Here is a 25,703-nt window from a genome sequence, read left to right on the forward strand (position 1 = left end):
ACTTCATACTATATATTGTTTATATATTATTCCTTGTATTCAATAATGTAATGTATTAATATTCTATTAAATCTGGCTTGGTCCTTCCTAAACACAAATCAAAATGAAGGGACACCAGGAGACCAAGAGTAAGTACTCAACTAATATGGGCCTAGTCCATACCAAAGATAAATTACTCATAAGTGGTATTGTTCTCCTCTGAGATGCTCTTGACCTCAATATCGCCCCACCCCTTTAGAGACGGCACAAGCCACAACTCCAGCACAACGTTTGCAACCAGGTTCACTGTCAAAGTAAGAGCTCGCCTTTCTCAAAGTGCACGTACTCTGTTTATCATATAGGCATTCTGTAACAAAGACAAGTCTGCAAAGTTCAGTACCAGTAATTAAGCACTCAAATTCAGTACTTAACTACGTGTGTAGTTTGTTGGTGACTTATAACACAAACTATTACTCAATAATTGGTATTTATGTAGCTAAACTATCTTTTCAAATATTTCATGAACATCCTACTAGTAGAGATAATCTGTTCTTCGCATTTTATTATTTCACAGTGCCTGCAATGGATAGATATTGCAACCCACACATCATGACCTACTTTTTTTACTGGCAGGTTTACGCCCTTCAGCTTGAACTTCGGGATGCTGAGGAATGTAGATTTCCTTGGGGACATGAAAATATCCTGGAAGGCTCACACTTGTTACGTATGAAATGAACTTAGGCTGCTTCAACTTTGAGATGTTAAAGAGCCTAGAAGTCTGCAAATAAACAGAAAGAAAAAATTGGAATGTAATTGTCTTACCCTTTAACTCTAAACCACAAAAGTGAGCATTATGTATTTAGACTCCATATTGGGGGGGGAATCAACTGAGGATCTGAATTCGTTCATTTCTTTAGACATGTTATTATTTAATTGGTGAGAGAGGACACTAAGGTGTTTGTTTCATGGAATGAATGGAGTCACCCTCTAATCCCATGTTCTAATCCTTTCAGCGCTGACAAAGTCATAGCCGCAGGAAGAAACCATTGCATCGGTGAACAGCATTGAGAAAGTGCTTCCCTGCTTCAGTTGAACCCTATGCATCTTAACATCTACCCATCAGCTCTAGTTCTCATTAGCAGTGTAGTTAGTCAGTCCCCTTTCTTTTGCTGATGACAATTGAATAGGGGGAAAAAAACAGATATAAACACACGCACACACAAAACTAGGTCCTGCCCCTCCCCAGACCTCCAAACATCTCTTTTAACTAACTTTCATATTTTTACTGCTTTTAACCATTACTTATATGATGTACTTTACAACTCACCCCTATGCATATGCTCCTCAAGACACAATTGAGTTCAATACTGTGTTTCCTAAAATAGAACACTGAAGAGAAACGTAGCTCTCTACGTGTGAACCAAGCAATGCAGAGCACAGAGATAGGCGATCATTTATTTTGATCTGGATGCTGTGCTGCCAACAACATAGTACAGCCCCATGGCTGGACTAAGCGCATTCTTGGAGCCAGACTACCCGCAGTTATACATTGAGACTCTAAGTAAGATCAGCTTGGTTATTAATCAAAGCCACAAATCTTTATTTGTAAAACATGGGTGATAATAATAGTACACACTGCCTACCCCTGGTGTATTTAAAGTGTGAAGGAATGCCTGGTGCTTGGAGCATATTTTAAGAATTCAATAAATGTTGGCTGTCGTTATCATCATTGTCATTGTCATTATCATCGTTGTCATTGTCATTATTGTTGTCATCATCAACATGGTCATGATATCATTACTCATCAAAAATTAATGTCAGTACCTCTAGCACTTGTCTCTTTCACTGGGTTCATGATGTATAAAATGCACAAGAATTTTTTCCCACAAAGTCCTACTTTCTACCTACTTTATTTTGGCAAGTCAAATCATGTAAATGCAGAAATTTAAACTAATTAAATGTAACATTTATCACCGCTTGGGTTTGGTTCATTTTTCTGGTCATTGTGAGTAAATAATTTATTCACATCAGCAACTAGCTCTTTACCCTAAATACATATTGTCTGCCTTCTAGATCTTCAAGTCATTCAAAATAATGTGTATTGACACAGACTCTGCTTGACCAAACTCCTGGAAGCCCTGTTCTCAACTAGGCCTCCACCTTGGCATACAAAAGCTGCAGTCACAGAAATGGGCAGGTGCAAGAAGTGAGAGAGGAATGATGGATGGGATCTGGATTTAACTGATGCTTATCTGCAGTTACTTTAGAAAGCTGGCAGTTACAAATCCTTTCTCTCCCCTTTGAGATGGAAATCTTCTATCCACCGCAACTATCTCCTGGAGGACCTCAGAACCCTCTCTTTGGAATGCAAATCTTCACAGATAATGTTCCTGGCCAGAGGGGGACCTGGCTGCAGTCACTACCTCTGGGCATAAAGATTCCATTTGTTTGTTTCTCCTGACAATAAGCATCAATGAACAAATCCAGATCTCAACCGCTCCTCTCCCTTCTTGCAAATGTTCACTTCAGTGAATCTGCTCAAGCCCCTAGTCATTCTCCCTCCATACTTTTTCTCATCCTCCCCTGAAGACTCCCAGTTACTGCTGCACAAGTTAAAGTTTTCCGTTCATTTCACACTGGAGCCTCTTGCCTGCTGCAGTAGTTACTGAATAAACTCTATCCCCTTGTTGCTTTAACTCCTGCCCAGTTTTATCTTTCACAACATCAGTAGGATTACTTCATGATTTGAAGGGCACTTGAATTATACAAAAATACAGAAAACTTTTTCTTTACCCTTTCGAATCCTCACCAAGGAGGTCTTTCAGATTTCCTTTTTAAAAGATATCAAGCCCTGGCTGGTGTGGCTCAGTGGATTGAGCATGGGCCTGTGAACCAAAGGGTCACAGGTTCGATTCCCAGTCAGGGCACAAGCCTGGGTTGTGGGCCAGGTCCCCAGTAAGGGGTGTACGAGAGGCAAACACACATTGATGTTTCTCTCCCTCTCTCCCTTCTTTCCCCTCTCTAAACATAAATTTTAAAAATCTTTAAAAAAAGCCAAAGGTTACTCATAAAGTGTTATCATTATCATTACTATTCCTACCGACACATTCAGAGAAGTGCACACGTACAGATACTCATCCTGCGAATGGGAGAGGGAAGCAAGGATAAGTGATCAGCTCTGTGGAAAACCAGGCTATGAGGCAACCTGGATGGAATCAACCTATGTACAATGAAGACTTAAGGTTTAAAGTGGCGTTCGTTCGCTCAGGCCCATGTTCCATTCAATGCGACAATGACAGTACTTCTCACACACAAGTCAGTACGGGGTAAACAAAATACATGTAACAAAAGTTTTTTGATTTCTAAGAATTCACATCCTAGAGAAATGGGTACATATAAAAATAAATCTTGTACACAACACGATTTGATAAATAAAATAATTACAAAGAAAGGTGTGCTGGGTTGCGGGGAGAAAGCTAAAAGAAGAGAGAGAAAGAGAAAGATAGGAATGATATACATGCATAAATAACAGAAAGAAGATTCATGGGCAAAATCCATCTCATTCAAGCATTTTTCATTTAAATAAAATATTTTGACAAGAGCTAAGAATGAAGAAAATGAATTTAAAAAGAAAAAGAGAGATTGTATGTGCAATTTGATAGGCTTAAAATTTGAAAAGGCCACATATCGAACATTCTGATTGTCATAGTGTCCTAAAAGTTGCACCAAACCTTCCCAGACTCACTGTTCTGTAGCGGAAGGAAGCATTTTGGTAGGAGCCGAAGAGACCCATCAGCTTCTTAGATGCACAGTGTGGGTGGGTCTGTCCAGAGGGCGTCACAGCCTTAGGCCTTGATATTTCTGAGCTAATCAGAACTTTAAAATCCAGCTCATCCATAAGGTAAGCATCACTGTTAAAAATCTATGATTAGGGCTGTATCGATTATAGCATTGTGACAAAAAGAAATCATCCCTACAATGCTGAGTATTTTGTTGTCATGTATGTAAATGAAGGTGTTTCTTAAACAAGGATGAAAACACATCATTTATTCCTTCATTGAACAAAGATTCTGTGACTCCCTCTGGCAGGGCACACACATTTCTAGGCACTGGTGATATGAGAGTTAACTAAACAAATATCTTGTCACAGATTCTCAGGTGATAAATTCTATCCAAAATGAAAACTGAGGGAAATGTAGGATTTAGACAGTGCCTCATAGTGGTAAGTGATGCTTTTTTAAAAATGTAAGTTGGTAAAGCCGAATCTCACGGATAGCATTCAGACAGACCTGAATGAAATGAGGGAGGCAGCCTCTAATACCAGGAAAAAAGTAACAGGGAGTGTGCATGGGCCTTGGGGAGCATGCCTTGGTCATTTGAAGAACAGCAAGGAGGCCTGTGCTGAGGGGCTGACTCAGTGATGGGCTCCAGGGGAAATGCTGAGATCAGGGGAGGGGGTGGGACGGACCAGGAGGGTTCTGAAGACCATGCTAAGAGTCTGGTTTTTAGTTTGACGTGAACTGGCAAGGCAGTAGAGGAGCAACATGAACAGGTTCACAGTTTAGAAGAATCGCTTTGACAGCTCTGTGGTGACTAGCATGTATTTTATTTCCATTATAAAATAGAGTTCAAGGTATAATAACAGAGTCTGTAGTAATAGTAGTAATAATAATAACAACAACAATGCCATATAGAGTACAGTTATTATATACCAGGTATTATGCTAAGCATTTCACATAATTATCTCACTTAATTCCCATAAATTATCAATATCTCTAGAATAAGAATATAAAAAGAGTAAAAATATAAAAGAATATAAGAAAAGAAAATATAAATATTGTATTCTAGAATATAAATCATCGAAGTTTGATGATTTTTAAGTAACCAGTCCACAGTCACTCAGGTAGACAGTGTTAATGTCTAAATTCTCAGCCTGGTCATCTGATCCCAGGGAATGATGCTCTCCACGTACACAACAGAAGTATCCTGGGCAACTTGTAGAATGTGCCCCCACTCACTCTCTTCCAGAGATCTGTATTTAATTATTCTGCAGTGATGCCTGGGCATTAGTATGATTTTAAGTTTTCTAGACTAGCATTCCAACGTGGAGCCAGAAGTGAAGACAACTATGAATTAAGCAATTGCAGTGCAATGCCTAAAATTAGTAGTGTGCATAGTTACAATTAATTTAGTTATTACTACTAAAATTAGTAGTAGTGGAATGCAAAAATTAGTTGAATGCTTTCTGTCAGATCAATTTTTTTAATGAGGTAAGAAAGAAAAAAAGCTACTGAGCTGTCTCTCTGGAGAAAACCAGCATTCGTCTTCTTTTTTTTTCCCCCCTATGTATAAATGCTCTGATTCAGTAACAGCTCTGTAATTTTTAAAGAGAGAATAATTGAAGTGCATCATCTGTCCATGCTCACCTCGACCCTGGTCAGCCCCAGGAGGGCGATGGCCACGCGGATGCTACTGCTCTCCAGAGTGCCGGTGAGCAACCTTCGCTGGTACTCTACGTCGCACATCTGCCTCTGTGCTGCGAAGGCCAATGCCTTTTCCTTGGCCTCGTTAGTCAGTGGCAATATAAGCTCGACATCCATTATTTCATTGGGTTTGCATTTCAAATACAGAACTGAATCTCCCTCATCAAACTCTAGGGGAAGCAAAAACATTCGTGACTTCAATGACCATTTATGCCTTTGACATTATCATTCAGAAAGGATTTGAGAGGTTTGAAATATAAAACTGCAGGTGTGGCCTTCCTTAAACACAGTAAAAGTAAACCGGTAGCACATTTCTAGTAGTACTAATTCAGTAATTCGGGGCTACGTCTTCAGGAATTAAAGATATCTTCCTGATACTCTGTAAAAAGAGATCCAGTCAAAGGTTCTTTCATAGAAATGTCATCAACGTGCTCAAAAATTCAGTGACTACTGTGCTCCTAACAGTGACTAGAGGGGGGAGGGTGGCTAGCAATAAATGTAAAGAAAGACATCGGTCAAGGACTGGCATGAACTGTCATTTTCTTTCACTAACAACCTTACACTTTAAAGTAGACTGTTATACGACTGACATCGTAAAGTTGCAGTGTAATTATATAGTGGAAAAACTTGCTATGAGGAAGTGTAGGTAACTGTAGGAGAAACAGTCCCACCCTTCAACATTATAAATTACATAAAACATATGCATACTCTACCTTCTGGAGGATATTTGTACTCATTACTGTGTAAAAGTGAGGAAGTCACTGCAGGTAGGCGGGAAGGCAACGGGACCGTAACTTTTCCTTCCACAGCGTATATTAATTCTCCAATCTAAAACACAACCACACAATAATATTAAATTCTAAAAGCTCAGAAATTAGGATAAATTTATTAGCTGCAAGAAAAATCTGCATGTTATAAAAACATCATTGCACTGTGTATTTTTAAGCCACAGATGCCCTCAATGTGTAGAAAAAGGTAAGGCTTAAATATAGCCCACCTAGTGCAGGAGAAGCTCCGTATGCAGCAGAACACGGAGGTGACTTAAGAACTTCTCAGGATAATACTGACAACGGCTGATCTTTATAAAACTACAAATATCCATTGTAGACTGCTCTCTTAAAACAAGTAAATGATCAAACAAGCAAGAATGTTTTTCCTTCAATGTGTACTTTATTGTTGGAGAGGAGTGACATCATTTTTGCAGGGTATCTTGAGTCCCCAAGAGTCTACATTTTAAAGTACAGGTTTTCTAACTGTCATTTGATGGATGACTGGATGAAGAAAATGTGCTATATAAAGAAAACTGACCAGTATACAATGGAATACTACCCAGCTGCAAGAGAGGATGAAATCCTACCATTCGTGACAACATGGCTGGATCCTGAGAGTATCATGCGAAGAGAAGTAAGTCAGATGAAAAGAACCATGTGATTTCACTCATATGTGAGATATAAAACAGAAAGCAACAAACAAAGAGACACAACAAAGTCACAGATACAGACGACAGAATTGTGGTTGCCAGAGGGGACAGCGGTTGGCGAAAGGATAAATGGGGTCGAATACGAGGTGATGGAAGGAGGGAGACTAGACTGGGTGGTGAGCACACAATGGAATATACAGATGGTGTATTATTGAATTGTACATGTGAAATTTTTGTAATGTTATTAACCTATGTCACCCCCCAAAATTTAACTAAAAAAATTAAGTACAGGTTTTCAAAACAAGCAGTGATAATCTGAAGATCTTTTAGAATAAATAAGTAATTAGGTAAAAACTACAAAAGTCTACCTGGACAGAGTGAAAACAAAAGTGGGGTCAGTGCAAAGGCAGCAGCGCCATACAGAGAAAGATTAAAAGAGGTGGACGAGTCTACTTCTAAACCTGGCACTGTCATTTATTAGCTACTAAGCCTGAGGCAAGTTTCCTAACACTCTGAGTTCTGGTTTCTTCCACTGTAAAATGGGATGGACAATATCCCTTCATTTTAGGGACCTAGAAATTAAATGAAAAGAAAGGGGAGAGAGAGAGCCTTAAGAGATATATCACACCAATCTATAAACAATGGATGAATATTATTTAGATCTTGATTCTGAAGGGTAACAGAATATGTCACCTCAAAATGTGATTATAAGAGTTCAGGTCACCACAAAATATGCCACTTTGGTATGTTGATGCTTTTGAGCTGTAGGCATGTGAAAGAAGGTAAATGCAGGGAAAGACTTTTTCTGAACTCCTCTTATCTGTCTAGAGACAGATCTTCCGAAAGGAACGCAATAGTCATAAATCCCCTCCCCAGGGGTTTCATCAACCGGAGAAGACTGACTCTTTTCACCGGAGAAGAGACTAGAAGTCAACATTGTACCCAGACAAACTTGGTCACAGACTGACGTATCTCCCATCTATTATTCTATCATCTTTCCTAAAAATCATTTACCCTGCTAAGAGGCCGACGTCCCCTCTCCACTTTCCCTAATAAGATGGTATTTAAGCTTCAATTCTAAGCTACCTTGGGGAGTTACTCAGTTTTCCTGGGTATCCCCCATGTATACATGAGGTATACATGTTAATAAACTGTTTGTTTCTCTCCTGTTAATTTTTTAGTATGGGTGGGGGTTCTCAGCCAAGAACTCAGAAGGGTAGAAGAAAAATTATTTTTCCTCCCCTACAATTCAAATAAAGAAATTCAAAGTAAAATGATGTAAAAAAAAAAACCCATACAAATGATTATGAGACACTCAGGAAAATATGAACAATGCTTGGATATTTGATTTTATTAAGAAAAAATTACAAGATTTTTAGCAGTAATGGTATCATGGTTATGTGAAATTTTTGTTGTTGTTGCTAAGACAATTACTGAATTATTTGTGGCTAAGATGATGTGATGACTGAGATTTGCTTCATTATAATCATGAAACATATTTAGCCATGCACCGTGGAAGCTGAGCAAAGGGCACCAGGGGAGACTTATTATTTTATTTCTACAACTGTGTGTATTTTACATTTTCCATAATAAATAGTCTTTAAAAAATGCTTATGCCTCAAGAAGTAGAATGACACAAACTAAGGATGTAGTGAGGACTACCTGAGGTGACACATATTAGGAACCTAAGCCTTTGCTTGGCACTGACCAGGCATGTAAGGGATCCGCTTAAATGGAGTGGGACTATTTTTGCAGAGCAGGCTTCCCAAACATTCAGGTGCATATAAATCACCTGAGGATATTGGGAAACTGCAGTTCTGACTGGAGAATCAATGAAAACAAGGACGGGCAAATTTAAGTTTAAGCCACACAACGGAGGCTCTTGTACCAGTATGGACTTGTGAGAGGCATGCAATTAACCACTACGAAAGCAAAAGAAAACAAACCTAGATTTTAAGCTGGAGTTGTAACTAGTTCGAACTATCCCACAGTCTTAAAACAATATTAACCATGTGCTTGAGAGACTATTCCACACATATCTTTGAGTAAGCAATATATGTAAATTGTATAAATTCGTCACATAATAAAAATATGTATTCTAAAATATTGTGACTATCTTAGATAAATGAAATGGAAAAATTGAAAATTAATCTGGAAACAAAAGAATAAATAATTTCTGATTGCAAGGTCAATTTATTTAGAGTTTCATTATCTCTTCCATTGAAATTTGTTTAAAATAAAATTAATCTCATCATCTATTTTCACATGATAAGGTTCCACAGAATTTTATTAATTATGATCCATAATTACTTTCAGTTCATGCTGATAAAATTTGGAAAACTCTGAATGTTTTAGATTGTTCAGCATTTAAATCTGTGCACTCCTGGTAGTAATTAGTCCATTATATATAATTTTCACATAGTAATTTTTCCTAAATAGCTATGCGTTTTGTAAACATGAACTCGAGCTAGCAATCCGAACCGTGTTGTGTGTTTGTGTGCTTCTACCAATACACCGGAGTGGTCAGTACTGATGCACAGTTTTCACTGATAATTCAAGAAGAGTGCCGATGCATAAATTCAACAGAGACTGGAGAAAACAATATATTAATATTTACTTATATTTCTTCCTTTTTCTCACCCTTATTTTTATCTAAAAATCAGTTGTTTTATACAAAATATAATATTCATAAGAAATCAGACTCAGGGAGTATAGTTATCATAATTGCATGTTTTTGTAAATTTGCACCTGAATGAAACCTGATCTATAGCTTGTCTACGCCATGAAAATGAATACCAACCCATGGGAGTCGATACAAAAGGAACAAACTGCTACTTGTCAGAATATTTTTCTTCAATATAAATTATAAACAGCTTCCTAGCCTTTGATTAGCCAATGGAAATATCAATAACTAAGAGTCCATTCAATTCCACTTCAATCCACATATTACACAGACAATATATTAGCATCTGTCAAAAATTATTTTGTTTAACTTGTTCACTTTCAATATATTCTTTTTATTTTTTTAAAAAAACTTGAGCCCTGGCTGGTGTAGCTCAGTGGATTGAGTGCCAACCTGTGAACCAAAAGGTCATCAGTTGGATTCCCAGGCAGGGCACATGCCTGGGTTGTGGGCCGGGTCCCCATTTGGGGGTGTGTGAAAGGCAACCACACATTGATATTTTTCTCCTTCTCTTTCTCCCTTCTTCTCTGTCTAAAAATAAATAAATAAAATCTTTGAAAAAAATTAAAAATAATGCATGTTTTGCCTATGTCAGAAAATTATTCAGGAACATAATCTGTAGTATTGTTCAATTAGTTCCCTCTACATTTCGTGAAATAAAATCAGAATGGGGAAGAAATACTAATGCAACAAAGAACTCTTTTAAAGTAGAGAAGCGCCTTATTTTTCAAGTCTGAAGGCTGCGACAAGAGAAAAACAATTATCTGACACCTAACAGCTATTCTAATAGTCACCAACTACCTTTCCTTTCTGCTCTTAATTGATATTTACCAGTCGGCATGTTTAGCTGGATTTATATTATTATATTTTCCAAGAAGATACCATAGCCCATGGCCAATTATAAAAACCCTCACAAAATATATTTTGTTCTTCTTGTGTATCTAGTTAAATGAAGTCCTCAAATAACACAGTTACATGCAACATTAGAAGACCAGCTGTTAATGACCCAGAAAGGAGGAACACACAAGCTGAATTGAAAGGAAAGTTTTAATTCCAGCTCTGCCACTAATTAGCTGGGTAACTTCACACAGGTCATGGATGCCCTCCAGATACACATAACCTCAACCTTTAAAAAAAAATTTTTTTAAAGCATTTCTAGATAGAAAATCCCCGTTTTTTCCATAGGTCTTAAATTCTACTTATTTTTTTTATCTTGGACCTAGATCTTACTAGGTTTTATAATTTATATTTGAATTGGCTGAACAACATTATATAATTTTGATGGCTTAACCGGCACATGAGAGCTAAGCTAAAATTCTAGAATGTTAAATTCCGTACACCAGAGAGGGATCATTAATCATGGTAGATGACTATTTGACTCTGCCATAATTATAATATGAAACTGGCCAGTAAGAATAATTACTGTTCTTTTAAAATACTATTTATCATTGAATGATAGGAGGCTCAGTAAGGGTAAGAAGTATAAAAAGATTTATATGCCTGCACTTAAAAGTTTAACTTTCTTAACACAATTTTAACAAAATCTTAATAGCATGCCTGACAGATTATTCTGCAGACATATCAAGAAGGCAACATATATTTAAATGGCATAAAATATGAATTGAATTTTTAAATTTTTTATGTGTTTATTTTTAGAGAGGGGGGAAGGAGGGAGAGGAAGATAAATATCAATGTGTGGTTGCCTCTCGTGCACCCTCTACTGGGGACCTGGCCCACAACCCAGGCGTGTGTCCTAACTGGCAATCAAACTGGAGACCCTTTGGTTCGCAGGCTGGCACTCAATCTACTTAGCCACACCAGCCAGGGTTGAATTGATTTTTTAATGCAAATATAAAGTATGTTATGGGAAAACACTTCATTCAATAATAGGAAGCTGGGCCTAGACTCTAGAAATCATTGCGGCGATGAAAATTAACAATCTCTCTTCTCCTTTATTACCACATTTTTCAATAACAGTTTCTATTCAAATTTTTGCCACCAATTTTCTCAACAAGAAAATGAAAACTTGTTTTCTGTCAAGTATGAACATCATTCAAATGCCTTGGGTTGGTAAGGCTCAGTTGGTTGGAGTGCCATCCTGTACACCAAAGGTTGGGGGTTCAATTCCCAGCCAGGGCATATACCTAGGTTGCAGGTTCAAACCCCAGTAGGGGAACATATGGGACACTACCAATCAATGTTTCTTTCTCACATTGACGCTTCCCTCTCTCTCTCACCCCCTGTCTCTCCTCCCTTCCTCCCCTTCTCTAAAACCAATAAACATATTTAAATATTTTTTAAAAGATTGATCTTTATTTCAATATCTCTCTGACTCCAGAGGTGCTTTCTAAAACAAAGATGAAATCAGATAATGCCTATGCTCAATACCTTCCTACTTTCAATAATAATAATAATAATAATAATAATAATAATAATAATGTTATTCAATTTTAAATTCACTGCTCTCCTCCTTCTTTATCAATGTAACTTATCCATCCAACCCATTTTTCTCCCATGTCTAACAAACCATTCTCAGAAATGGCAATTCGAGTGTCCATAAATTTCATGTTTAGCTGTTTTGTCTTATGTTCTTTTTCAAATTTTCTGAGCACACTTTCCCCAGCCCAAACTCTGTTTTACTGGCAAATTTTTTAATAGTATCTTTTAAGATTTTATTTATTTATTTCCAGAGAGAGGGGAAGGGAGGGAGAGAGGGAGAGAAACATTAATGTGTGGTTGCCTCTTACACGCCCCCTACTGGAGGCCTGGGAATCAAACCAGAGACTCCTTGGTTCACAGGCTGACAATCTACTGAGCCACACCAACCAGGGCTACTGGCAAACTTTGACTCATCCTCCTTGACCATACTCCTGTGTTAGCAAATTATCTCTGCTCTTCTGTCATATAGAAATGCACTATTCCCTCTGTTTGAGAAATGGTCACAAGCTGTCTGGCTATGTTATAGAAATCAGTGGACATTTTCTGCTAATTAGGACACCATGTATACAAGGAGAGATTAGGTCTTGCAAGGGGTTCTTGTTGAGGGCAAATGAAATATGTTTTACTGTAAAAAAAAAGCTTGAAAAATAATATAAACCACCCTCAAATAATACTCAGTTGCCCCCAGCTAAAGAAATAAATTTCATAAAACTGAAGTTAGTTTGCCTAAGTGTGAAATTACATAAAGATTGTAGCATAATATAATGCAATGTTTTTATCTTTGCATTCCATAAAATAAGCAAGAATTATTATTATTAAAGTCCATACATTAATTATGATTGAAGAAAGTTGCAAGTTAATTGTAGAATATTTAAAAACATACATAATAGACTCAGGGAGAATGAAATGAGTGATAGCACATAAAGTCAGATGAGCGGTTCTACTTATCTGCATAAATATGAAGGAAACGGCCAGACTGCCATACAATATATTAACAACCCGTTTCTCTTTGGGATGTGGGGCCCTGGTGTGGTTGCTCAGAGATGCTGACTCCCATGCAGCTTTCTCAAGTCAGCAGTAGCTGGACATTGGTTTCGATTTGTTCTGACCAATTTTTGTAGACACAAAAGGACAACAAAGGACAGGAAGATAAATCTACCAGGGGAGAGAGGAATCTGGTTTGGGTCAATACAAAGGCTCATGGTTGGTGAGGCAGGGCTGGTTAGGCCACAGCAAGTGGCTGCAACTGGAACTCACTCTTATCCCGGGCGCCATGTCAAGGATCCCTGTTCGATGCCACTGCCTAATGGAGGATCCCAGCAGTGCCATGTGGTTTCCTATTTGGGAACCTAGGACTCCACAGAGCAGATGTTCACATGCCTCAAGATATTTCTTTGTGCTTTGCAGTGTTTGTATGCCTTGTATGGGGGCCTATTAATCACTTCTGGCAGCAGACGCAATTTCCCTGAGACCAGGTGGGCCATGATTTAATCTTCCCCATCCACACAGAGCGCCCATTTCTTTGCATTTTTGGCATTCGATAGCATGAATTTTTAGGTTTTCCCCTAAGGTAAGAAATTTTAGGGACACTGATGGTAAGTCTTATAAAACCACTTCTACTTTCGAACAGCTGTTATATAACTCATTTCATATTTTTTTTATTTGAAAGTTTGAATAAACCAGCCAAAGTAAAACAAATGGCTTTTCCTTGACAGCAGTGTCAGTAGAAATGTTTCTGTTTTACACATGGAAAGGTATCAAACTGAGGCCTAATTACTTCACAGTTTTCAACAGGTGGTTCTTAATAGCAAAGCAGTTATCACACATTTAATAAGAACAGGAGCTAACTAGGTGGACTTGGATATTTGATTATCTATTTAAGCGTGTAATTGCATTTTTCAATATAATTAGCAATAAAATTGAATGTGTAAATTAATAGATGTGTTTTCTCCACATAAGTAATTGTAATTCAGTGCAATCCTTTACATTAAGGGCATTATTTCTCAATTGATAGCCATACAACTTTACGATTATTTTTCTTAATATATTTTCTAACGAGGACAAATTATATGTAATCAAAAGTCATGTTTTAGTAAATTGAGATGCCAAGTGTAATTCTATTTTGATTAATTTAGATAAAATTTATGGAGCCAAATATTAATATTCCAGTAGTTTAATTTAAGGGATAAAATCAGCCTCCTTACTATGTTATTGAGAATTAACCCTAGCATTTTTCTAATGGTATATTACAAATTGATATAAAAAAGGGATTGTGAAGCATTTGACCAAACAACTATTTTTCACAAAATTTTATACAGAAGAATTTAGTTAAATCTTGAGCTCCTTTAAAGGAAATTAAAAAACAAGACATAGCATTACAATAAAACAGCATTTTTTTTCTAAATGATAATTTTAACTAGAAAACTAGAGTATATTTTACATATTTCACAGGCTATATTGTATTTCACATGTAAATGATCCTATATCTCTTTCCAATTACTATTATTTCATTGTATAGACATTCATAATATTGCATAATTGATACATAATTAATACATTTAGGGCTATATTTTGGGTGCTATAAATTCCCTCCTCAGGTTAACATGTGACAGTGTCTACCTGGAAAGGGACAATGCCACCAACTTTTCCTCTTTAGACAATCTCTCTCTCCCTCCCCAGTCCCCCTCTCAGTCTCTCTCTTCCTCTCTGTCTCTCTCTCTGTCTCCATCCTTCATTTCCTCCTTTCTGTCTCTTGGTCTCTCTCCTTTGTTGCCTTTAAAAAAACAAGACACATGGATCCCTAATCCACTAAGGAATTAATTCTGCTAACAACTTGGGAGAAGTTGGGAGCAGCTCCTTTCTCAAATGAACCTCTCAGAGGACCCAGCACTGACCATTTCCTTATTGAAAACTAGATAGGCCTGAAGCAAAAGGCCCATCTCGGTCATGTCTGGACATCTGATCCATTAAAGATGTAACATAATGCCCTGAGCTGTGTTACTTAGTTGGTTGTGCGTCATCCCGCAAACCAAAAGATCGCCGGTTTGCTTCCCAGTCAGGGCACATGCCTGGGTTGTGGGTTCAGTCCTGGGTTCAGGCACATACAAGAGGTAACCAATCGATGTTTCTCTCACACATCAATGTTTTTCTCCCTTTCTTTTTCCCTCCCTTCCCCTCTCTCTAAAAATAAATAAATAAAATGTAAAAAAATGTGACATAATGTGTGTGTAGTTTTAAGCCTCTCCGTGTTTGATAATTTGTTATGCAACCATAGATTAATACAGATAGGGCCATAGCAAGGCTAGGCGTGCCTCCACTCTGCTTCCAAGGAACTTCCTTATGCAGCCATTATAAAATATACCCACAACTAGTGTAATGCTGCTTATTCCTGAGAATAGGCTCTTTGTTTAGCTACCAGAGGGCTGAATTGTTATCTACATTTCTAAAGTCTTCAACTGCCATCAAGTACCTGTTACCAGTCATTCCCTTAAAGGGCCAAGCCAAGGTGAAAGCACACAGCACAGTTTTGTTCTCACCTTTCTGTTGCTGAGAATGATGACACAGTAGCGTTTCTGCATTTCAAAGGGAACAAAGGAGAGCACCAAGCCGGAAGGCTCTTTCACTCTTAGGTGGATAGTTGGGGAACAGAAGAACTCTCTGACAAAACTGGACCTAATCGCTGTGAAAACAAGAAGCAGAGTTTGTGTATGCATCTTTGCGTCAGTGCCGTTCCAATAACGTAGCTGTCTCAATCAGTGATTAAAGTTTTGGGATGAAAAACAAAATGTGCAAAGCATGAGCACTCAGATTCAGGAGATAAGACATACGTTTGTTGCTAACAGTGCTGGTGATCCTAGCTCAAGCTTGGCGTAATAAAAAAAAGTATAATTGTGATGCACTATTAAAGATGTCTTAATAAATAATTTGTTTTAAAAGGAAACTTCATTAGTGTATAAAATTAGCTTGATATACACATATAAACAGACAAGCACTCATCAAAGAGTCTTTAAAATTTGGGGGGACTGTGTCATGGTTTGCATTACAGGTAGTAATGGGCAAATTGAACTGCTGGTTTTCAAACATGTGCACAAATTGTTCAACACTGCCTTGAATGTGCTGAAACTGTAGGCCAGGCTTCGTGATTGGGTCCTAATGAACAGTGTGCGAGAAAGTAGCAAAAGCAGGGCAGTGTGACTCCTGACACAGGTCAGAAAAGGTAACACAACTTAATGATCTCTCTTTCTTGGTTCGCTTGCTTTTAGAATCCAGTTGTTATCCTGTGAAGAAGCCTAGGCCACGTGGAGAGGCCACATGTAGGTGTCCAGGCCAACAGCTCCACCTGATCCCAGATGAAAGGCATTAATCATCAGACATGTCAGTGAAGCAGCTTTTGGAATAACTCAAGCCCCAGGCACCATCTGGCTGCAACTGCGAGTTCACCTAGATGAGGCCATTCTCCTCAGAAGTATGAGAGATACTAATCATATTACATTTTTAGTGTTTAATGCCACTACATTTGGGGTGGTTTATCTGTAGCGATAGAGAACCAGAACATTCCTATATCCATTTTCCTAGCCATGATTCTATCCACATTTTCTAAATCTATTATCTATTTCATAAAACAATGTAATGTGTGTTCTCCTTTTAATTTTAAACATGGTGATGATGCCTGTCACCTAAATAGGTTTCAGCAGTTCAGAAGAAGCCACAAGAAATCTAAAGGATGTTTATCTAAATACATTCATTGTACCGGTGAGGAAACTAAGACCTAGCAGGGAAAGGAAAGACGGGACAGAGTTCTCTCCAAAGGGTGATAAAAAGGCTGAGGACCAACACTCCAGCCTCCCATTCTGATTTGAATCCCCAAGGTTTGCCATTCTGTCTATAGTTTCATTTCATAGTATGCCCTGTACAGAAAAATAATACATGAAAACAGTTTTTATTGGGCTGGCCAAAAAGCTCATTTGTTTTTTTCCCCCGTAAGATGACTCTAGTCGTGCTTAGTTGTCTTTGACTTCATCCGAAACAATTTTGTCAGATTGTATTGTGACAGATGTCATGTCAGCGTGCATTTAAAAACAACACCAAAATTGGTGAATTTTATGTAGCCATTTTAATATTGAAGATGGAAAAAAATATGCAACATTTTCAGCATATTACACTTTATTATTTCAAGACAGGTAAAAACATAACTAAATGCAAAGAAAGATTTGTGCAGTGTATGGAGATGATGCTGTGACTGATAGAATGTGTCAAAAGTGATTTGTGAAGTTTTGTGCTGGAGATTTCTCGCTGGACGATGTTCCATGGTCACGTAGACAGGTTGAAGTTGACAGCAATCAAATTGAGACATTAACTGGCAATGATCAACATTCTACAATGTGGGATATAGCCAACATACACAAAATATCCAAATTAATGAAATTATTGGTAAAAATGAAAAATGTATCTTTTCTTTTATGGAAAAAACTAAACGGACTTTTTGGCCAACCCAATCTTTGAGGTACTCACAGGTTTTTAAGATTTTGGGGGCTCGACAATAGTCATCTGAAGTATCATCTTCATAGCTACTTCCAGTATCACGGTCACAAGAGAAGAGAAAAACGACATCAACAACATAGATAAAACTCAAAAACAATTCTTTATATTAATTTAATCTTACAGATCCCTAAAACTACAGCGACCTACGGTATGATGTGCAAAGACCACGTGTTTCTTCCATGTCTCATTTTTATGTTTATATTGTTTTAGAAATTTTAAATTAAGGAAAATGCAAAAAGGAAAATAACAACCATCCATATTTCTACCATATTTTAAAAAATATGGTAAAAACAATTGTTTATTACTTTCAAATGTGGTGATAATAACAAAAACCCAAATTCCAAGACTTCAAAGTTGGTAATCTCAACTGAGAGCTACATAGGTACTCTACAAAAGTGGTTCCAGAACTGGATGTCTTAAAAATTTTTTCTTCTTTCAGCTTATTGCTTCCTCATTTCCTTCTTTCTGAATAAAGGTAGAAGAATACACGGGCAGCTGTTTAATCTCTGCTTGCATTTTTGAAAATTAATTAGCAGCTCACAGCCTGAAGCAACCTTCTCCCTTGAAAGGCTCCATTCTACCAGAACCCATCAATTTTCCCCAAATTGCTCTTCTCTTAGTATTCATGATTACTTTGCTCAGCAAGCTATCAATAAGTATCTGGACTCTCAGATATTGCTTGCCTGATTTTTTTCTGAGAATACAAAAAAAAAAAAAACTACCACGTTTTCTCAACTTGTCATCTGCTTTTGCCTAAATTTAATACTGTAAAAATATATTGACTATTTCCAAGTAAAGTTCTACAAATATCCAGGCCATTTCTCCAAATGCTATCTTTTCTTTGCAGCACATTCTTAATAAGGTAATTTACCACGTCTTATAATTATTCTGTGCTTTACTCCTACTTCACAGGCATTCTGTGTAGCAGATTAAGTAATATATTCTTATAAAAGATTTCATTTACTTACTTTTAGAGAGAGGGAAAGGGAGAGAGAGAGAGAGAGAGAGAGAGAAACATTGAATGGTAGCCTCCCTCTCGTGCCCCAACCAGGGACCACACCTGAGGCAGGAGCCCTGACAGGGAACGGAACCAGAAACCTTTTGCTTTGCAGGATGACGCCCAACCCACTGAGTCACACTGGTCAGTGTATAATATAATTTTTTAAAAGGAAAGAACACTTAATATTTTGTGTAATTTGAGCATTTGATAGATACTTTAAGGCTATCATAGAGAGATGAATATTTCAGCATTTACAATAGAGACTATACAGAGAGTGGAGAAAACAACCAAAAAAAATGCTTATTTCTCAATGCAGAGCTCCGCTGCCATCTCATTGATGGTGGAGCTCTGGATAGAACGCCTGATTAAAATCCTCAGATGATCTCCAAACCTCATTTGGTTCAATGCTTGCAATCTATAGGCTTTCAGTCATCTTTTTTTTCATAGTGAATAGAAAAGCACAGCAATTCGGGCTTTATCTCCTTTTTCTTCCCTTTGCCTATTTTGTTAGAGAACAGCTAATGAAAGTGCCTTTTAAATAAATCAAAGAGGTGCCTCATCCTCAAAGGAGACTCTCAAACCAAGAGAAATTGAGTTATCTGTATTATTTATAGGAAAGACTAATAGAAAAAATATGCAAACCTACGAATTTTATTGACTTCCTCAAAAAGCTAACAATGATCATGATTCACTGAGAGACATCAAAAAATAACGTAATAAAATAATCTGGCTCAGGAAATTTCTAATTTACCTAATCAGTGTCCTTGAGTTTAGATTTTCTGTGATAAATTAAACTTGCATACAAAACCAGTATCATGCATGTTCCAAAGACACAACAGAAAATAACTCATTTACTTTTTGTTAGTCCCTGCACCTTGGTCCATGCTATCATTTTCCTAGATGCTCACTGATTATTTTTGAAGCCGTGGCAGAGGGAGCATGTTGAAAACCTTGGTCTTAAGGAAGAAACAGCATCGAAAGAACTTAAAATTATACAAAGTACTGTGGCTTAAACAGTGGAATATGTTCTGCTAATCTCCTCTGCAGTAGTGGCATGCAGCTCTTTCCAAGTAAAATGATCAAAACGATGTTGAACTGGTTCTATTCATGGCATGAATGAATCAGCCCCAAGAATGACTTCCTATTCAAGCTGTTCCCAGTAAGGAACAAAGATCTTTATTATAAGCCTTCCTGAAGCTACTCCTGGGCCAGCATTCAGGGCTCTTTTTAAACCAAATAGCAAATTACCTGGTTCAAGTCAGGTTTTTATGCATCATGGGAAAAAATATAAGAGGACTGATTTTTAGATTCACTCCATCCTCCATGTGTCCAGGAGTTCTTTAAATAACAAAAGGGCCTGGTGGCCATCTGGAAAAATGGGACGTTTGCCGCTTTTGGTACCCCTTTGGCCCCTAAGCAATTGAGAAGTCTCTGAAGCAAGGAGTGCTAACCCGGGGTACAAAAACGGAGTGGATCTGTGAATTTAAATTTGTATGTCATAGAGTGGAACACCAGAGTACAGTATATGCAAGGAAAAAAAGTGCTTCCTATCCCATTATTCTCTTTAAATGTCTTCTCTTCCATGAATATCCTTATAATATTTAGACAGTGATATTCCTTGCCAATTAGCTCCGAACATTTTTAAAATACCATATACTACTGAATGTATTCTCCAAAGAATTTTCTGCATTTGTGTAGATTTTTTTCTTCTCTATTTGATGGCTGGCTCTTTGAGAACCAGATCTGTGTGTGACTTATTTATACCTATATTTCTCCAGTACTAAGAACAGTGCTTGTGATGCTGCTTGGCAAGAAATTTATGGAATGATAAATAACTCAATATTGTTGGAAAAATAGCAAGCCATATTACTGTTGGAAATTATTTACAAAGTGCTCATATCTGAGCACTGCTGATCATGATTCAATTTTAAGGTGTCCCTAAAATCAGTCCCCTCTCCTGATCCTTTCTGATAATCCTTTGCATATAATTAGAATAAAAACATCTTAACTACTTTGCTTATATTCGTGGACCATGTTCCCGTAGTAAAACCATCCATGTGGCTTCAAATGTGTTATTTTATATGTGTCTGTTACTTAAGAAGAGCAGTTTATAGAGCAATTTTCAATTTTTTAATAGGCTCTAATGTTTTTATGCCACCTGAAAGATAATGTCAGCACTTTACTGCTCATTTGATGAAAAAATGTATTATTTGGGAAGATACTGACTGAAGTGACTCTGAGGAGGAGTATTAGTTAGTATAAGCGAGGTCATGCTGCAGTAAAAAACCCATCTCAGTGGATCAGTACAACAGATCATTTCTTGCTCATACTACATGCCCACTGTAGATGGAGAGGATACACTCAGAGATCCTTGGTGAAGGAGGCTCCATTTCTATATGTGCTCCTCTAATAATTGTGGCAGGGAAAAGGAACAAGAACTGGGTCTTAATGATACCACTAGGAAAAGGCATACATGCATGCCATTGGCCACACATTAACTCCAGTATCACTGGGGAAGTATAATATTAACAATGTGCCTAAAAAGAGGAAAATAGGGATATCTGTAGAAAGCTCTAAAAATACAGCTAAAGAGATTTTTAAAAACTTTTTCTTGTTCTATTAGGTTACCTTCCTGATTAAACCTAGAGAGCAGACCAGAGTTTTACTGAGACAATGTAATGCTTATTATATGGACTATTACAAATGAAAGTTAACCACAGAGGTAGTACAGCACACTTCCTTTCTGGTCATAATTTAAAATGCATGTTCTTAAATTTTATTTGTGTCAGGAAATCTATGCAAGACAAACATTAGGGAGAGCTTTCAGAAAAACAGGATGTGTAATATTCCTAAGTGTTTTTTTATTAAGACACTGAAAGATCAAAAGACATCATTATGCCAATGATGCCAGATTGATAAAATATTAGATAACTCTGTGCTATCTGTAGACAAAATGAGTCTCTTCTGTGTCCCCTCATGGTGGAAATTGTTGCTTGCCTATCCCAATAACCATTGGCCCTTTCCCCCTCATCAACAAAACCCTCATTTTATTTCGATGTGTATGTGGAGAGGGGTGGTTTCTCCCTCTTCCTTCTAGCTAGGTTCGTTCACTTGATTAAGATTTGGCCAATGGGCTACAAGCACAAGTACCATGTGGTGTTTTGGGGAAGCTTCCCTAGAGAGAAAGGGCACACTCTTAGCCTTCTGCTTCCTCTTTTCTGCTGCCTACAAAGTAGATTTGATCACTGGAGTTGTGCCTATTTTAGCTGATCCTTGAGGAAGTGCATAAAGACTTGCCTGCTCCACGTACTGGAGCCTAGAGGTGTTATACAGCAAGCAGTCAGGACCCCAGAAAAAGGAGCCACATTAACTGCTTCTAACAGATCTCTTCAGAATTAACAGGGGGAAAAAAAACATAGCCTTTGTTGGTGAACCTGAGACTGTTCTATCTCAGCTCAGCCTATGGACTTGGGACTCACCATTCAGCCCACGCCAATGTTGAAATGACCCGAGGATCAGCCTTTCTCCTTGAGAAACTGTGTGGCCTTTGCCTTTGTAAGCCCTAGCCTTGCCTTTGATGGGGGAGACAGTGTTTCCAGAGGTGCACACGAGTGAGTCCTCAATCATTTAATCTAACGGCTCTGAGTTATTCTTTGAGAGTTAGTCTGCAGAAGCCTGACTATTCTACGTTGCATCATGTCCTCCCTGCTGCACACTCAGCATCACACTCAGCTTTGTTTCTTTTCTCACGGAAAGGTTGGAGAGAAGAACTGAGAAAGTACAGTACTGTACATACAGATGGAAGAGACTATATGAGAAAGAATGATCAGTAATGCTTGAGATCATGGTAAGCACACTTCCTAAGCTGTACTCGTCCTAAATTGGCAATTATTTTGAATATTTGCAAAATTTCCTTTCCTTCCAAAATTAAATTATAAATGCTTTCATACTTGTTCATCCCACTTTGTTTTTGATTTGAGAAAAATAATCAAAGGAAAATGTATTTACCTGCAGCTTGAGAGTGGATGGCTTCGATAATTTTAGAATTTTGGGTGCAATCAAAACCATTCCAGAATAGTATATGAAGAAAAATCAAGGTTAAAGTTTGGGATACAGAATTCCTATACTGCACTCCAAATTGTGAAAGTAGACTCAATTTTGCTGTTCATTGAACTGATCCAACTTTGAGTTATTTGTGCTCACAGATACCTATAGCAATGCTTTGAGATCTGACTGTAGTTTAATATGTGATACTGTAAGTTACTTGCAATTAATGTGAAGAAATTATTTCAAGGCAATTCAGGTAAAAATCTATGATCACAAAGCAACTTCTTAATTAAGAAACAAGGGACTAAAGGGATTAAAATTTAGGGAAAATGTTTACGGAAGTATTTTTTTGCAATACTAGCATTTCATACTCCAAAGAAATTAACATATAATGCCTACAATGCTCTATTCTTATATCTGTAAATGTTATCTTATAGCTTAATGTATTAATTCCTATTTTATTGTTCACAACAGCAAAATGTAAAAGGAATACCCTGAATGCCTTAGGTAAGCATGAACACAGCATTCAATAAAACAAATGCAGTAAGACAAAAATGAAATTTCCTTTCACAATTTTCTCAGAGAAAAACCAAGAAAGAAATTAAATTTATGTAATAAATTCAATTCTTATAATTTAAATTATTAGCTTAAATACAATTCACTTTTGAAAAATAATTTCCATTTCAATCTAAACAAGATCTGTACGATCGCTTTAATAGTTTCTGATAACTTTGACTTTTGGAATTCTTATGGTATCAACATAGCCAAATCCTTGCTTCCTGGGATGTTTATGCATCTGAAAGAAAGACAATGATGCTCTCAAGCATTACAGAGACAAAGGAACATGCATTTCATTAACAGACGTCTGCACTATTTTCTTTCCACCTGACTTTCATTAATCTTGGCAATCCTGTTTTTATTCTACTTCACTTTAAATAGTTATTCTATACAGTTGACCCTTGAACAACATGGTAGAGTAGGTAGGGGTGCCAACCTCCCTGCCTGCCTCATACAGTTGAAAATGCACGTATAACTTTTGACTCACCCAAAAGTTAGTTACTAATAGCCTGTTGAGAAGAAGCTTTACCATTAACATAAACGATTGATTGACACATATTTTGTGTGTGTTATATATAGATTATATACTGTATTCTTACAATAAAGTAAGCTAGATAAAGGAAAATATAATTAAGAATATCATAAAGAAGAGAAAATACATTTATAGTATTTATTTTTAAAAAATCTTTGTATACGTGGACCCACACAGTTCAAATCTGGTTGTTGAAGGTTCAGTTGTAGTTAACATATGAGAAATATAAAGCAATCTAACTTTAAAAAATTTGACTTGTCTATTCAGAAGTCAAGGTTTCTTTATAAACTAAATAGAGACTTCATAAAACAATAGGTAGGTAGAATAAGCTTCAATACAGTCAATCCTCATTATCTATGAATTCCATTAATTGCAAATTCACCTCCCCGCTAAAACTGATTTGTAACCCCAAAATCAACACTCATGGTGCTTTAACAGCTGTCTACAGACATGTGCAGAGTGGCAAAAAGTTCCAGTCACTGGTCCCACAAGACCCAGGCTGGGGTCAAACAAGGTAACGCTGGGCCTTTTTGTTGCAGTTCTCATACGCACGTGACCAAAACATAGAGACCATGGGGGCAGTACGGAAGTGTATGGAGCTCCAGCTCTGGGGCCAGGTGGACAGGGTTTGACACCCTTCTTTGGCACCTGTCAGTGGCACAGCCTCAGGCAAGTCATTTAACACTTCTGAATCTCATTTTCTTTGTGTTAAGAAAGTAGAATCTATCAGAATGAGGTGTGGTTTTTCTTGCGATTTATAACTATAATCTGTGTTTAGATATATTTCTACTAGGAATAATGGTTCAGTATTCACCAGTTGAATGTTTGCAGCAATTTTATAGACCATAACTACCATGATTAATGAGAATCCACTGTATTTAAATCAGGTGCATATTTATTCAATTTTTATGCACATAAACCTGTACCACATAAGAGAATAAAAATAATATAACTTATATATATGATATATGTTGAATATTTCAAATAAATGAAGACTATTATAGAGTTATATCACAAGTTTATGTAAATTTCTCAGAATTTTTCCTCAGATAATTATTAGCGTAAAATGTACAGATATTTACCTTTCATTCCTTTGGCTAATGAATTGTCTAGATGCATTTAATTTGGATGTCAAGGAGATGAGTGTTGAGGATTCCACTACAATGACACTAAAACAAATAAATAAGAGTATTATTTTGGATTCTACTATAACAAAATTCAGATGACTATGAAACATTCTTTTTTAAATTTTTTCCTATCTTTCATATAATAGAATTGGAATCAGAATAAATTACAGTTTAAAAAGTCCAAGAGTTCTCATTCTACAACTCAAAACACATATGTTAGAAAGAATGGAAAAATCTGGAATGGAAATATGTAAAAAAATAATATTCTTTTATATTGAAAGGCAACTCTAAATTCCCATAGCAAGGAAATTTAGGACATGAATGACTACCCAAGTTCCATTCCAAAAACAAAGAGGAAATCGCACATTAGCCTTAATGCGTTGTGACAGCTATATACATTTAATAATTTCTAATCTTATTTCCAACAAATAGAAATCTTCTTTTTGGGAGTATGCACATGAGGGGACAGACTGAGATTGGAACTCCTTGAAACAGTCCCACCCCTGGGCATAGGTAAGACTTTTACTGTTTAAACCTCTTTTATAGCTCCCTGGAAAAATTCAATTTACTTAGTGCGGTCTTTATCTGACCTAACTCAAAGGGAAATCCATATCCCCAGAATGTTTGTTGAAAATGATCAGTAGCAATTGGACCCGAGGCTGCTACACCAGGTGGAACAAATATGAGCCTACCAAAACTTAAAGGAAGACCTGAGCAACAATATGTCCATACGCAGGGTTGCAGTAGCTTGCTAGACCCCCGAAACATGTCAAAGACCTTCAACTTCACCTATGAGAGACAATTATGTCTCACCAAATAAAGAATATCAATAAGGAGAAGTTATACAACAAAGCAATTATGAATTCTGTACTTTTATGAAGCTGTAAATCTCCT

The 25,703-nt window shown here is 37.0% G+C and overlaps 1 protein-coding gene across 1 annotated transcript in view; it reads right to left on the minus strand.

Annotated features, from left to right (window-relative positions):
• The window catches only part of CFAP47 (cilia and flagella associated protein 47), a 316,288-nt gene that overhangs the window by 122,222 nt on the left and 168,363 nt on the right, over window positions 1–25,703 (minus strand). Inside the window, exons 40-45 of the mRNA XM_053916952.1 lie at window positions 24,765–24,851; window positions 17,516–17,631; window positions 15,541–15,683; window positions 6,176–6,290; window positions 5,406–5,632; window positions 598–757 (exon numbers count right to left, since the gene is read on the minus strand). Of these exons, the coding sequence (XP_053772927.1) occupies window positions 598–757; window positions 5,406–5,632; window positions 6,176–6,290; window positions 15,541–15,683; window positions 17,516–17,631; window positions 24,765–24,851 (848 nt within the window). The remainder of the gene's footprint in view (window positions 1–597; window positions 758–5,405; window positions 5,633–6,175; window positions 6,291–15,540; window positions 15,684–17,515; window positions 17,632–24,764; window positions 24,852–25,703) is intronic.

The sequence above is a fragment of the Desmodus rotundus genome, chromosome X, assembly GCF_022682495.2.
Source record: "Desmodus rotundus isolate HL8 chromosome X, HLdesRot8A.1, whole genome shotgun sequence".
Classification (NCBI taxonomy): domain Eukaryota; kingdom Metazoa; phylum Chordata; class Mammalia; order Chiroptera; family Phyllostomidae; genus Desmodus; species Desmodus rotundus.